The sequence below is a fragment of the Mercurialis annua genome, linkage group LG1-X (genome assembly GCF_937616625.2).
Source record: "Mercurialis annua linkage group LG1-X, ddMerAnnu1.2, whole genome shotgun sequence".
NCBI lineage: Eukaryota > Viridiplantae > Streptophyta > Magnoliopsida > Malpighiales > Euphorbiaceae > Mercurialis > Mercurialis annua.
In genome coordinates, this window is record NC_065570.1 from 12,999,707 (window position 1) to 13,014,596 (window position 14,890).

At 32.7% G+C, this 14,890-nt stretch overlaps 2 protein-coding genes across 2 annotated transcripts; one reads left to right on the forward strand and one right to left on the reverse strand.

Annotated features, from left to right (window-relative positions):
• Positions 1-889: 889 nt before the first annotated feature.
• Positions 890-6,354, forward strand: LOC126665342 (SNF1-related protein kinase regulatory subunit beta-2-like). The gene is made up of 4 exons (XM_050358111.2): positions 890-1,515; positions 2,207-2,382; positions 2,484-2,646; positions 5,777-6,354. Exons 1-4 carry the CDS (start codon positions 1,264-1,266, stop codon positions 6,101-6,103), a joined length of 918 nt encoding a protein of 305 aa, XP_050214068.1. The 5' UTR covers positions 890-1,263; the 3' UTR covers positions 6,104-6,354.
• A 4,540-nt stretch (positions 6,355-10,894) lies between these two features.
• LOC126662487 (oligopeptide transporter 3) lies at positions 10,895-14,662 on the reverse strand. The gene is made up of 6 exons (XM_050356352.1): positions 14,073-14,662; positions 13,758-13,855; positions 12,532-13,101; positions 12,196-12,451; positions 11,934-12,116; positions 10,895-11,837 (listed from the first exon to the last, which is right to left on the reverse strand). The coding sequence occupies exons 1-6, from the start codon at positions 14,580-14,582 to the stop codon at positions 11,220-11,222; spliced, it is 2,235 nt and encodes a 744-aa protein (XP_050212309.1). The 5' UTR covers positions 14,583-14,662; the 3' UTR covers positions 10,895-11,219.
• Between the last annotated feature and the right edge of the window lie 228 nt (positions 14,663-14,890).

Sequence of the window (14,890 nt, forward strand, 5' to 3'; positions counted from 1 at the left end):
GGTCGCGCTTCTGTTCGTCTACTTCCGATGGATTTCTCGTCGTTTCCAGTCGTTTTTCCATTCGCGCTAGTCCGTTCGTCTTTTCAGTTCGCGCTATGGATTTCTCGACTCGTTTTTAGATTTGTGGAATTTTTTAGGTTTTTTTAATGATTTAAATATTTTGTAAATAAATTATTGTAGATCTATAATTTTTTGTTTATAAAATTGTTCTGTTATTCATATAATTATTTATTTTGTCTTCTCTTACTCATAGGTTTGTTTATTGCTACTGATTTTGTAAAAAAAATATTGATTTATTGTGCATTTGTAATAACTTTATAATATCTTTACGTTTTAGTGTAGTTTTGGTGTATTAATGGTGTATTTCTGCCGTTTTTAGTATATTTATGGTGCATATACAGTATTTATGGTGTATTTGCAGTGTTTATGGTGTATTTACAGTGTTTCATGGTTAAACCACAAAAACACTACAAAATGCCATAAATACACTACTTATATACTACTTATACACTATATATACACTTATTTTACACTATATAAACACCATAAAAGCACTATATATACACTACTGTTATACTATAAAAAATAAAATAAAAAATTTTAAGAAAAAAATCTATAAAAAATAAAAATAAACACTATATATACACTAATCTTACACAATATAAAATAACTGCCAGTCGGTTCGGTTGACCGAACCGAAAATAAAAAACGAAAAAATTATTTATGAAATTAAAAAAAAGATATTTTTCGTAAATGAAAAAAGTCAGAAAAGAAAAGTTAAAACTTGTAATGTAAAGTTGTAAATAAAATGGCACAACATATATTTCGGAAAATTATCACACAAAAAAATTAAAAAAGAAACAAATAAATATATTGAGCAATCTGATTGGCCCACCGCCACCACCACTTCCATCACCACCGCACCCCACACTCACCACCTTTCATTTCTCTCATTACATCCCATTTTCCAAACTCGTCGGAGCAAAACAAAAAACTTTATTCTTACTTTTGCATTTCTTTTTATTTCTATTAATTTTGCTATACACAATTTTTTGTTTATTTTTACCATGCTATGAATACTATCCACATATACCCATCTACACTTTCATTAGGTTTTTCCATGAATTCTCCAAATTTTTAATCCTTTTACCCGATTCATTGATGGGCGGTCACTAATTCACTCTCTCATTAATGGGTGTTGGTTAAATAATTAAACTGATTAATAATTGGAAGTGGGCGGTTTAATAATTGTTATATTTTGGAATGGGAAATGTGAGTGGAAGAGGGGGAGAGGAAGATGATGAAATAGGAATTAGTGATGATAATAGTCCATTGAGTGGTGGCGGGGGTGGAGTTTTAGTTGATGAAGAAGGCGGCGGCGGCGGCGAAGGTGGTGGTGGTGGTGGTATGGTAGTACAAGATGGGTACCTTCCACCTCCTCCTCCAGAGTTGATGGGACAGTCCCCTCCTCATAGCCCTAGAGCCACTCACTCTCCTCTCATGTTCACTCCTCAGGTGATGCTGGATTGCCTAAATTTCTTGTATTTTTATATCATGTTGTTGCTAATAGTACAGTTTTTTGATAATTTTTGTGTTGGTTGTTAATGATATGTTTGGTTCAATTAAATTTTACAAATTTTTGTGGAATTATGGTTTATTTAGCAACTCTTTTAGTTTTAAACTATGCTGAGTTTGTTGTGTTTATGTCAAATGAATTAGTTAATGACTTTCTTTGCAAATTAAATGAATTGTAGAATGTAATTGAACCAGTAAAATGTAAAGGATTCCAATCTGAGAAATCACAGTTAAAGATTTGTTATAAATGTTTGCTTATCTTGGTGTGGCATTGCCTATATGGTTTGGAGCTTCAATTTGTGGTATATAGTTGTTGATTAGATATTTGTGGTTACCTTTCTTAAGCATTTGATTGCTCTTTCCATCATTGTGGAATTGTTTTTCGAATTTTGACATTATCGGTTTTAAATTTGATGGGATAAAATCTGTCGCAGGATAGAGCTTGCTTTATTAAATGTTAATGGAATTATATCTTGAGAGTTATTTCATTTGATCTTGGTACTATCATTTGTATGCTCTGTTCACAGCTCATAATTTTCTTTTGTTAAGCTAGCTTGTTTGCCTTTTCTGTTATCAATAGATCTATGTAAATTGTTGTATTTGACGGAACTTTAGTGCTTACCTTTTTTAGGTCCCCGTGGTTCCGCTACAAAGACCGGATGAGATTCAAATACCGAGCAATTCTTGGAATGAAACGACAGGGTTCGAGGAAACATGTGATGAGCAAGGAATACCAACTATGTTTACATGGACCTATGGTGGCAAGGAAGTAGATGTTGAGGGATCGTGGGATGACTGGAAACTGAGGTAGTAGAAATTGATTGCTGCTTAACGTTTTGTCTTTGATTTTGTTGCATTAGCAACTTCTTGTCAAGTACATTGACGATATGTTTCTGTTTTGTTGTCAGGATTCCCTTGCAGAGGTCTGGTAAAGACTATACCATAATGAAAGTTCTGCCATCTGGGGTTTACCAATACAGGTTCATTGTTGATGGACAGTGGAGGTACATCCCTGACTTGCCTTGGGCCCAAGATGATACTGGAAATGCTTACAACATTTTGGATTTGCAGGTAAACATGAACTTACTTTTATATTGGATTGATGAGCCAGAATTATAGGTTTCATTTCTATATCAGAAACAAATTAATGATGATGAAAATTCTATTGATACATCATACATGTAACTGCTTCTGATTATGTTCAATTTCTTTAAGGAACCCTTGGTTTGACCTTTAGAGAGACCATAATGCTTTAGTTAATAACCATAACATAATGATGAATTTTATATTTAAAAAATGTACGAAATTGTGTGGATTTGTTGGTCATAACCTTTAAAATTATTATCACAATTGCTGATACGTCTACTATACCAACCCAACTATAAATCCTATAAACCTAAACATGTGGTTTCTAGATGGCTGAAAATCAATTGAATTTGAAAAATGGCTATAATTGAAAGCTAAAAATGCAAAATAGGGTAAAACTGACAATTTTCAAGTGTTTGGTTAGAATTGACCGCATGCACAAATGTTTTTAATTTTAATCATTTAGCCTATAGTCAACCCTATTTAATAAATTTAACTTTAACTTGCCTCGATTTCTTAAGTTAAGTTTCTTGAATATACAAATATTTACCATTTAGAGCTTGATGGAAAGTTGGCATGTATTTCCTTATAGCTTTATACATTGGCACTCTTATTTGCATTCCCTTGTTTCTAATAAGAAAAGGATTTATTTTCAGAACTATAAAATACCTGCTATTAATGCACATGTGGGCTTTAGAGTTGTCTTTTTTATATGGATATGCTGTAACTGTCTATTTAAATGATGACTTTTGGTGCTTCTTTGACTTCAACATGGTATGATTTCCAGTATGTAAATCTCTTAGTTCTGTGCTCTCGAGCTTATGTGAGAGTGACCTCACGAAAAATTATTTTGCATCTATCTAACCCATGATTTTATCTTCTTTACATACTAGTTAGAGACCTAAAGAGTGCTTAAGTATTTCTGTTGTACCGGTCAATATAAACATATGCTTTATCATGTGTAAGCTTTGTTGAAAATGGTTGTGGTTGGAAGTTGAAAATTTGTTTTATAAATTGTAGTCTGAATTTGGACAGCAGGAGCTATGTTCAGTAATAAGATAATCGTTTTGAGGCAAAGATTGCGTTTTTTTTTTCAATTATCAGTTTAAGATTGCTTTTCAATATTTCTATTAGCTTTTATAGAACTTCTGTTTATGTCACTGCATTTTATAATTCAGTTGGTCCATATTTTTGTTGCTTTTTATCGGCTAATCACCTGTAAAACTACCGACCTTTCAATTTTTTTTCAATAACACTCTCACCTTGTAAAAACTTCAATAGCACTCTATTTCGTATTTTTACGTTTCAATAGCACCCTAAATTGAAAAAAATAGATAATTTTATTATTATAAGAATTAAATTTTATAAAATAACTAAATAAAAGGATCATTTTATACTTTTTTCTAGTTGAACAAATACTAATAAATCCCCTAACTTAAAAAACATTCAAACAAACCCTCTTCTTCACTAATTTTTTTTAAATAAAAGATAAAAAAAAATATCAAAACTAATCTCTCCTAGAACCTCAATCCGCCATCTCGGACCCAATCTTCTTCCATGGGAGGACGAGCTGTTCTCGACCTCCCATGGAGGACGAGCAGATCTCGTCCTCCGTGGGAGGATGAGCTGTTCTCGTCCTCCCATGGAGGACGAGTTCTTGAGGAAGAACATCAGTTCTTCCTCAAGAACAAGGAAGAACTGCTGTTCTTCCTCAAGAACAGCTCAACAAGCTCCGCCGGCGTTGGAAACAGCGGCAACAAGCTCCAGCGAAGAAATATCGGGTCCTAATGGAGCCTGTATAATGCCATATTCAATACCCAGAAATCCTCTCCAACCCATTTATTTTGAAGACTTTGTAAATATTGTAATTTTTGTGGGTTTGATCTGAATTTATAGATGCTGGCAAACAGAGGTAGACGAAGATGAATTGTCTTCATCTGGCTGCCGCCATTCTAGTGAATAAAATATGATAATTGTAGTGATAAAATTAAATTTGTAAATCACGAACAACTTAAATGATTGATTAAGGCAAGGCAATTACAGTACAATATGCATACATATGCAATGATGAATTGGCTTAAAATAATAATATAAAAATTTTAAAAACATTATAATTTGTAAACTAATAAAAGTTTATTATAATATTATAGCAATAAATTGACTTAAAATATCGATATTTACTATATATATTTTATATATTTTTTATGTCAGAATTAAGTATAACATTTAATATTATTTAGAATATATGGTAAATATAAAGGATTTGGTTTGACTTTTATCCAAATGAAAAGAGTTCAATTTAATGCTTTAGGGTGCTATTGAAACGTAAAAATACGAAATAGAGTGCTATTGAAGTTTTTACAAGGTGAGAGTGTTATTGAAAAAAAATTGAAAGGTCGGTAGTTTTACAGGTGATTAGCCCTTTTTATCTAATCATCTAATCAATTAATTGCTCATGTAAGCTTTTGTCTACTTCGTGTAGTTTTTTGTTTCAACAGCACTTTTTCGCTACTATTGAATGTCTTTGCTCAACATAATTTTCTATGCTGCAATTCTATATAAAAAACACTTCTGTGTGTTAATTAGCATAGTATATATCGTTTCTTGGGCTCAAATGCTAATTTTATGGTCTTGAAAGAAAGAATGCTACTACTCCCCGCATATGAAACTTTATGACACCTACTTGTCATAATTTGTTTAGTTTTTGTCATTGCCTCTGTAGATTACATGAGTAGCTTGTTCGAAAAAATCGGCTAAACATTTTAGATATATGACTAGCTCGTTTTTGAATGTCTAGGAACAGTTACACGCTTGTAATTGTGCTGGTGTGTATTTAATTTGAACCAAACGAAATCGAACCAAACATTTAATTGTTTTAAACTGCACTGAACCAATTTTATACGATTTAATATGTTTCAAACCGAACCAAGTTGGTTTTGTTGGTTCAGTTTGTACGTAAAAGTGAATTGAAATTCTTTTACTTCCAAAACTATACCGAACCAAATCAACAAATATTATTATGATTCAAACCGAAATAGATGAAATTCATTGGTTCAGTCATCAATTTAGTTTATGCACATCCTAAAACAATTTAGTAAAATGATCTTTTATGCAGGACTTTGTTCCAGAGGACCTTGAGAGTATATCCGGTTTCGAACCCCCTCAGTCTCCTGAGGCGAGTTACAGCAATTTGCAGCTTGAAAACGACGATTTTGCAAAGGAGCCGCCGTTTGTTCCTCCACACTTGCAGATGACACTACTCAATATGCCATCATCTTACATGGAAATACCACCTACTTTATCAAGACCTCAACATGTGGTGCTTAACCATCTTTACATCCAGAAAGGGAAGAGCGGTCCTGCGGTGGTGGCACTTGGTTCAACACATCGGTTTGTATCCAAGTATGTGACAGTAGTGCTCTATAAGTCTTTGCAGAGGTAATTACTTACGTTTACATCTAAATGAGCTTATGGTCTATAGTCCCGGAATGTAGTAAACACGCGCAGTCGGATCGAGTAAGCGTGGGATAGTCATCCTAAAGGAACTCAAAAATAGAATGTAATTTTCACATAACATAGAGAAAATGCTTGGTAACCATTGATTAGGCATTTCTGTCTACTTGTTTTGGTTGTCATGTGTAGAAATTGTTACAAGACTGAAATGTTTAAAAGTTGATAGATTTAATTTCCTTAGTAGGCTTATCACTAGTTCTGGTAAGTTCCTTTTTAGTTTCTTTTGCTTGTTTTTATGAAACCAAAAGCATATGATAAAACTTCATTTTATCACAGTTCCTTTCCTTCTCATGTAATAAGAAATTCACTTATAAAAGAAAAAGATCACCTGGCCCTCAATGGAATCAAACAATTTATAGATGGTTTGATTTTTGTCCAAAATTCCTCTATTTTGATATGCAACTATAGCTGAAAAAAAAAAAAAACTGCTTTGTGTGCAAAATTATATAGTTTGTATTTTTTTTTCTGTTCCAACTGTTTTGTGAGTGTTCTGTTTGTCACTTTTCAATTTTTACACATTGAGGATACATTAAATGTGATATTTAAATTGTCTTTTATATCCTTTATTTTTTATTTCAAAACTATGATAGAGTCAAACACATTACTAATTTTTAGGCCAAATCCATCATAAAATCCTATGCTATTTAGTTTTTATTTCACTTGGTTCTTAATAAACTTTTTATATTTAAGTAGTCTTTTGACTATTTATTTTGTGTACTTAGTCTTTTTACAGATGAAACTAAAAAAAAATCGTTGTTTTAATTGCATGAAGCGATGGCGTTTACCTAGAAATCTCATTAATATTGAAGGTAAAAAACAATATTTGTTAATAATATTAAAATGATAATCTTTTTGAAATATTAAAAAGTATAAATGTGATAAATAGTATGGGAAAGTATTTTACTATTGAAGAAAGCATTTGTCATTAAAGTAAGTAAATAAAGTAGGGAAACCTACACAAGATCTACTTTGACGTGATCTTTTCAAAAAATACTTGTTCTAAAATAATTGTCCATTTTATTTTGTTCCAAATATTTGTATATTTTTAGTAATCCACAATTTAAAATTAAATTTTTTGTGTTGGTTTTATTTGAAATTCACTATTTACTGTAAATAAATATATTAGTCATAATAATTAATTAGGGGAAGTTTAGTAAGGGTATAATAAAAAAAATGAAAGTAATTTGTTAAAATTTAGAATATTAATTGTGTTTAAAGAGTAAAGTAGACAATTGTTTTGATACGAAAGGAGTATATGTTTTTAGACTTTCAAACATACTAACTTGTTTTCAATATTTACATTTACAACCTAAAAATTTGAACCAACGCTCTTCTTTCTCTTCTTCTTCTCCATTAATTTTATTTTTCAAAATCTCTCCCATCGATATACAGATCTTTCTTATCGTTGTTGTTACTATTGTTGTCGTCGTTCAGCCATCTTTTTTTTTTAGATTTGAAATTAACCGTCGTTGTTGCAAATATTGTTTTTTTTTTCAAATTTAAAATTATCTTCTTGTTATCATCATTTATATTTGTCATATCGTCGTTGTTTGTTATCGTCGTTCTTTTTTTTTTTCGTTTCAGATCTACAAATTATTTCATAGTTTTTTCTTTTTTTCCTATTGTTTTTACTGTACACGATTTTCACAATTAATATGTATAGACAAATCATCTTTAAGATATAATATTTCTTTTATATATTACATTAACAATTTGGAGTTATATTGTGTTACATCTATATTTTTATTGTGTTTTGTTGTGTTTTTGCGTCTTTTAATTTTGAACTACGACTTGATTTTCAGAAAAATTATTGCATAAACTTAGTCTAATACGTCATTGATAGACCGAGTCAATCATATTATAACATGTCATTAAAATGATGACATTATTGTAATACCACTGTTAAAAAGTGTAAAAAATAACTAACAAAATTACAATAATGTCATCATTTTAATGACGTGTTTTAATATGACTGGCTCAGTCTATAAATGATGTGGTAAACTAAGTTTATATAATAATTTCTCTTGATTTCCAATCTATCTCTTTTTATTTCTATATTCTATTTCTATCTTCTATTCTATATAGATGGAAAATTTAAAAATCATCATATAATAATTTAAAAATTGCAATAAAAAAGAAAGAGAGGTTTGTGATGATATTTAAATTTTTTATACTAAGTAATCTAATATGATGATTGATTGCTGAATAATTATAATGTTACAATATGGTACGCATGTTGATTTCGTTTTGATATTCAACTAACATTTGATTGATATTGTTAATATGTATTGAGATAGTATTTGGTCGATGAATTGACGAAAAAGACGACACTTCAAAAAAATTAAAATCATATTGAGACTTGCCTGCACGGGTTTGGTTTAATGTCTAAATTTCAGCCATCTGGGCGCTAAAAGGTCGCGGGTTCGAACTCTGACTACACCCTTTTTTAATATGGAGTGATTGAGGTTGAATTGCTGGCCATTATAGCCGGAATTACCAGGAATGTGGGATTGCGGGCGGTCCATATCCCGAAATTTGACAATGATATTGAGTTCCGGCTCAGAAGAGAGTTTTCGCCACAAAAAAATATACAGTTACATTTTTTGGTTGATTTGACAAAAAAGATGGCACTATATAAAGAAAATTAAAATATTAAAAATTTAATATCTAGTACATAATAAATGTTGAATAATTATAAGCAACACATCAGTACAAAATAATCAAAGAAAATTTTGGAAAACAGAAGTTAGTGTAAACAAAATTAATAAATTCAAATTATCCGGTTTATCATATTTTTAGTTGCTTTTTGTTCGATTTCTAACCACCCATCATCAATGTGAATCGTAACAGTCCTAACAGGAGGTGGACTCCATCTAGGTTGTGAACGCGGAGAGAGACTTTTATATCGGTCTTGTAGGGTAAACTTGAGTTTGAGTCCATTAGTATTTCATGGAATTGCATAGTTACACCATAGAATACAGAGTTAATTACTTATAAAATCATAACCTTTGCATCAAGTTTTAAAAATAACTTTACTTTTAAAACGCGTTAATCAGACCATCTCCAACGGCACACCAAATTGCCAATTTGGTGTGCAAATTCTCTCCAACAGTACTCTATATCCAACTCTATTATAGTGTACCTTATTTTTTCACTCTATATATAGAGTTACTCTATTATAGTGTATTTTAAAATAGAGTACTATTGGAGAACAAAATAGAGACTGGTTTTTTATTTTATTATAAATTTCATTATTAAACATTTGTTAATTTTTATTACAATATAGTCCAAATTAGAAATGTTCAATTTAATTAGAAATTTAAATATATAACATTAAGTAATTTTTTTGTATTAATTAATTGAACTTTTTATAAATAAAATATATTTAATGTTTTTTATTATTTAATATTTTTAAAATTAGTAAACATAATTAAAAATACATATATAAACATATTTAGAAAATATATTATTAAAATTAATAATATATTTTATTATAAATAAATATATGAATATATTTTGTAAGTGTTGAATAGTTTATGGGTGTAAGTGTAAAATGTTTAAAATTTTATTATTTAGGAATATGCTGAGAATATTCTTTTAGAGTTAAAAATAGAGTTAGTTGTTGGAGATGAAACACTGTAGCAGTGTAGTTTTAGTGTAAAAATTACACTATTTTGAGGGTTATTGTTGGAGATGCCCTCACAGACACCACTTTTTCGATGAAATTTCGCTGACTTGGACATTTGATGGATCTGCCACGTGTCTTTCTAGCCAGCAAAAATACCAGTAAAAATCGCCGATGTTATTTTTGAAAATAAATAAAAGGTGGTGTCTGTGATTAACACGTTTTAAAGGTCATTTTAACTTTGAATTATAGTGCAAAAGTCGTGATTTTATATGTAATTAACCTAAAATAAATACAACATAATCATCAAAAAATCCTCCACCTTTCAGCCCCTTTCAATTGCACCCCGACGTTATAATTTTGTCCGATCACTCATATTCACACCTTTGGTTTCCAATTCCACCCTTAAAATCAAATTGGATTCTTTTGCACTAGGAAAGAATTCATAAAACCCTTACAAAGTACTAATTTGAACTCTTTTCCGCACAAAAAATAAAAAATGAATGAGTTATTTGAACTTTTTCAGATTGGAGAAGAGAACAATTTAGTACTTGAGGGTGAAATTGAAATACAAAGGTGCGAATTTAGGTGAATTGGACTAAAAGGTGGGGTATTTTTTTTATGATGAAGCCAATAAAAGCCCCAACATGTAAAAAGGAGAAGGATCTGTTGGTCTTGTTCAATGTCACAAATTGCAAGCTGGATCCAATCTTTGAAGGTCCTCCATGTAAAAGCAGTTATAGACGGACCTCGACGAAACCAACACCCTTGAGCAAATGGACATTGTAAAAAAAGATGTTCAATTGACTCTAATGCATTTTCACAAAGCGGACAAACATCTTCTTTCGGAACTTGACGTTTAACCAACATGAAACGAGTTGCCAGACAACCGACACAGGCTTTCCAAATTAGATGACAAATTTTAAAAGGAGCTCGAACTTGCCAAATTTGATTCTAGATCGGGGAGGAAATGCCACGGGCGTGTTCTACAAGATGACAGTAGGCTGACTGTAATGAATACACTCCTCTAGTATCAGATTTCCATATCCAAATATCATAAATGTCTCCATATGATATTGTTACAATAGTATGACATTAACAAGAAAGATCATCGCTTTCACATTGATTCAATAGCTATTTAAGAAGCATGTTTAAATATACAATTTCCTCCCCGATTTAAACATCAATTTGTCCCTTGAACTTGTTCATTTTTATCAATTAACCTAAATTTTTTGTCAGCTAAAATCGATACATTTGATCTAACCGATAAACATTGACAAGCTCAAGGGACTAATTGATAAAAAAATTACTTTTGGTATGAATGGCTCATCCCATGCAAATATAGGGAGCGAGTCGATATTTAAGCCTTTCCTCCCCCTACTGGAATTAAGCAATTCTACCTCCTTTTACTACCAAATGACTAAGTAAAGACAGGGCATCCTTCAACTATAATTCCGGGAGCCGTCGGACACGTAGCTAACGGACAGTGATCGATTTCCGTTCCCCACCAGTTCAATGTTTTGCCTGCATTTTGCAATGCAAAGAACAATAGTACACCCATGAAAGCAGTACCAGCATCCAATGCTGCAGATAGCACATAATTATATTTCTGCCACCAGCGTTTGTGATATCGGAAAACGAAGTAGTTGAAGATCGTTCCTGTGACAAGCCAGCTTGCTATGTTGGTGGGAGTTGCGGGTGGCATTCCGGCGAAACCATATGATATAACTGGTATGTTTATCAATGGTATCCATTTCTTTTCGGGGAACATTTTACTTAGTATCCAAATAGGTACTGGCAAGAAAGCTCCAATGAGGAATAACCATACCAGATTCCTGTACAATCCTCCAGGACCAAAGAGTCGTCTCGGTCCGATGAGGCCCCAAATAACGGAAGCATCGAAAGTGACTCGGTATTTGGGACATGTCCAAGTACTTTCAGGATGGAGTGATTCGATATCACAAATGTTGTCGATATTTTCCAACATCCACCATGCAACTGCAAGATTAACTGTCCCAGCTACCAGAGTTCCTACCAACTGATATATAAACAACACCAGATTATGAACATTCCAAACGAAAACAAACATGTCAAATGCTCAAAGTTCAGAGTTTTTAAGCTGTAGTACTAGTACCTGAGCTACATACATGCACCGCGGTGGTATTTTCATGTAATGACCGAGTTTAAGGTCAGACAAGAAGGAAAGAGCATGGATGGTGCTAATTCTTCCATAAATCTTGAAAAGCAAGTTGGCAATGGGTTTTCCTGGCAGGATATACCCAATTATGAACTGTGCAATTATGTCATATCCAGGTTGCTGCATTGCAGACACAAGAACATTATGAATCCGAAACTCAAACATGTCTAATTTTCAATGAAATAGTTTATAATCGTACCTGGTTTGTAGTCGCTTGAATGACCCCGATAGGAAGAGTAACAATCCAAGCCAAGAAAAAGGCAAAGAGCATAGCCCACCAAGGCAGCTGCACATCTTTTTTCCACACAAATGACATCAATAACGAGAGCGCCATGCTGCCTATCAAGAGAATCAAAAACCACCACTCAGGCACTTGCTTGTAAGTTTTCATCAATTTTGCATGAATGTCCAGTTTTGCATTCTTCATTGCCGACTTGCTCTGCCTCCAAATATCACTGCATAATACAAATCAACAATGTCATTGTTCAAGATTACATTCACATAAATGAAAGCTTGAAGTTAGGAAGCAGCTCACCTTCCATTAAACAAAGCCACATGAGTGAGAGTTGCCGTAAACCTTGCAAACCCTGATCCAATCGACAGGGCGAACAGAGGGCTGAGATACAGCTTACTATAACTATCATAAGCAGCAATATTAAGCTCATAATCCGGTGTCAGGATCTTTGTGGTATCATACTTGTGTCCACTATTAGTAAACAGCTGATTTGAAAACAACGGATACTTGCGAGCATCAAACGTATCAAACTTCCAATAACATAGAGGCACTATTATGTAGATGAACATGACAAAGCCAACTCCAACATTGAGAATGGATGACCAGGGTGCTACCAGGGGGCTGCCATGGTATGCGGTAATCCCTGCCCAATCCAGCGTAAACGCTCCAAGTCCAAGCCCATGGTAACCCGATCCTATTTGTTGCGCAGTGATGCTGTGAGGCCATGCCCAGCACACCCATGAGAAGAATGTCAATATCGGGAACAAGTAGCCGGGGAGTGCATAATAAAGAAAGCTTGCTGTCATCACTAAAAGGAAGAATCGCATCCGAGTCATGCCTTTGCTTTTCACCTCCTTTTCATGGAGTGCTCTGAAGAGACAAAATGAGATAAATCACAAAATAGATACTCTTTTTGTTTCATGCTCATATGTCATTAAAACCATAGTCTACTTTAGCTTAACTTAATCAATAATTTACATAAGATGTTACTTTTATGGTTCATAGACAATTTTTTAATGCCTCTAATCTAGAATTAGGCCGTGTTTCCTTTCGGAACATTATATCTATAAGGACAAGCATATCAGCAAATGAACTTAATGCCATTAGAATAGTCTAAAAGTTTACTAAATTATTCTAAAAACCAAGGATAGATTCATCAAGTAGTTTACATATTATACCAAAACATGACAAGAATTATGGAGATGCTATGTCCAGACTTACTATTTGTTTCCCATCTGCATCATCTTTGAACAACAGACAGTGATTGAATATGTTAAAAGATTAAAGTAATGGATGCCATTCTTTCTAAAGATTTGAATTGTTTGAAAGAGAATAAAGTGTTCAATTAACAAGAATTAATTAATAATCAACCAAATTCAACCAACTAGTTGTTTTATCATCTCGAGGCCCAAATTAAACAAAAGTCTCCAACACTATAAGGACAAAAACCTCAAGTTTTATTTTCCTACAACTACAATTTTCTCATCAACCAAACAGAAAGTGAGGAGATGGGAGGAAAAACAGACCTAAACAGAGAAACCTGAGCAAGATTTGCAGGCCACCACATCTCAACTGGATCAACCAGATATCTCCTCAGCATTCCAGCCCATCCATACCCAACTAGCTGCAAATCATATCCAAAAACATTAAACTTCAAATCCTCAATATAAAAACACAAAAAGTACCCAAAAAATGAATAATTCAAAGCGCTGGACAGCATTCTGTCAAACTCGTGGGTTTTCCGACCAGCGCTTCCCCTTCCCCTTCCCAATTATAAAACAAAAATGACATCAAATCTCAAAAATTTACGACTCAAGTAAAAAAAGAAAAAACAAACACACCTGAGTAGTCAATACAATAAGAAGAGCACAAAGAAAATTCAAACTCTGCTTATAATAAGCCTTCATAACAGTAATAGCACCAATAGAATAAGCATCACCACCGCCATAGGAAACACCACAGTTAGCAAAAATAGTAACGATGACATGCTCCTTAATATTAAACGGGCCAGGATTCAAACTGAAACCCCAACCCAAGACCTTAAACTCTCTACTGGGCAAAGCTCTAGCCATAAACTTGCCAATGGGGAGAACACCAATTTGCATGAGAATGGCTGAGATAATGAGTGGCTGAGTACGGTAAGTGAAAAAAGTGTTGAGAAATATTAGAAGAACGCATGCAAGTAAACCAAGAAACCATGCACGAAATGTCAGCACTGGTAGAGTTGGATCGTCTGTTTCCGGTACTACTAATGCAACTTCCTCTACTGGACATCGTTCATGATCATCATCTTCTTGATGATCATTAGCCCCATTTTCACCATTTTTGTGGATTTGGGGTTTGCTTGCCATAGATTAGTGATCCAGGTTCTTTGTTTTTTTTTGTTATCTGCAGAGAAATAATTCTATACTTTCTATTGGAAAGCGTAATGAACAAAGACAGTGTGAGCTTTGTTATATAAGCGGACAGAGATTGTATTGTAATGTTCTGTAATAGATTATTTTTTTAATGACAAGAATGCCCTTGTTAAAATGTGTTAATTACGAATTTGGTGTTTTTTCTATTTTTAAGTCTACGCTTGGTCTTTTCGGAATGTATGATGGTTATTCTTCAAAGAGAAATTAAATGCTTATGACTATTATATCCTTGTTCTTTGTTT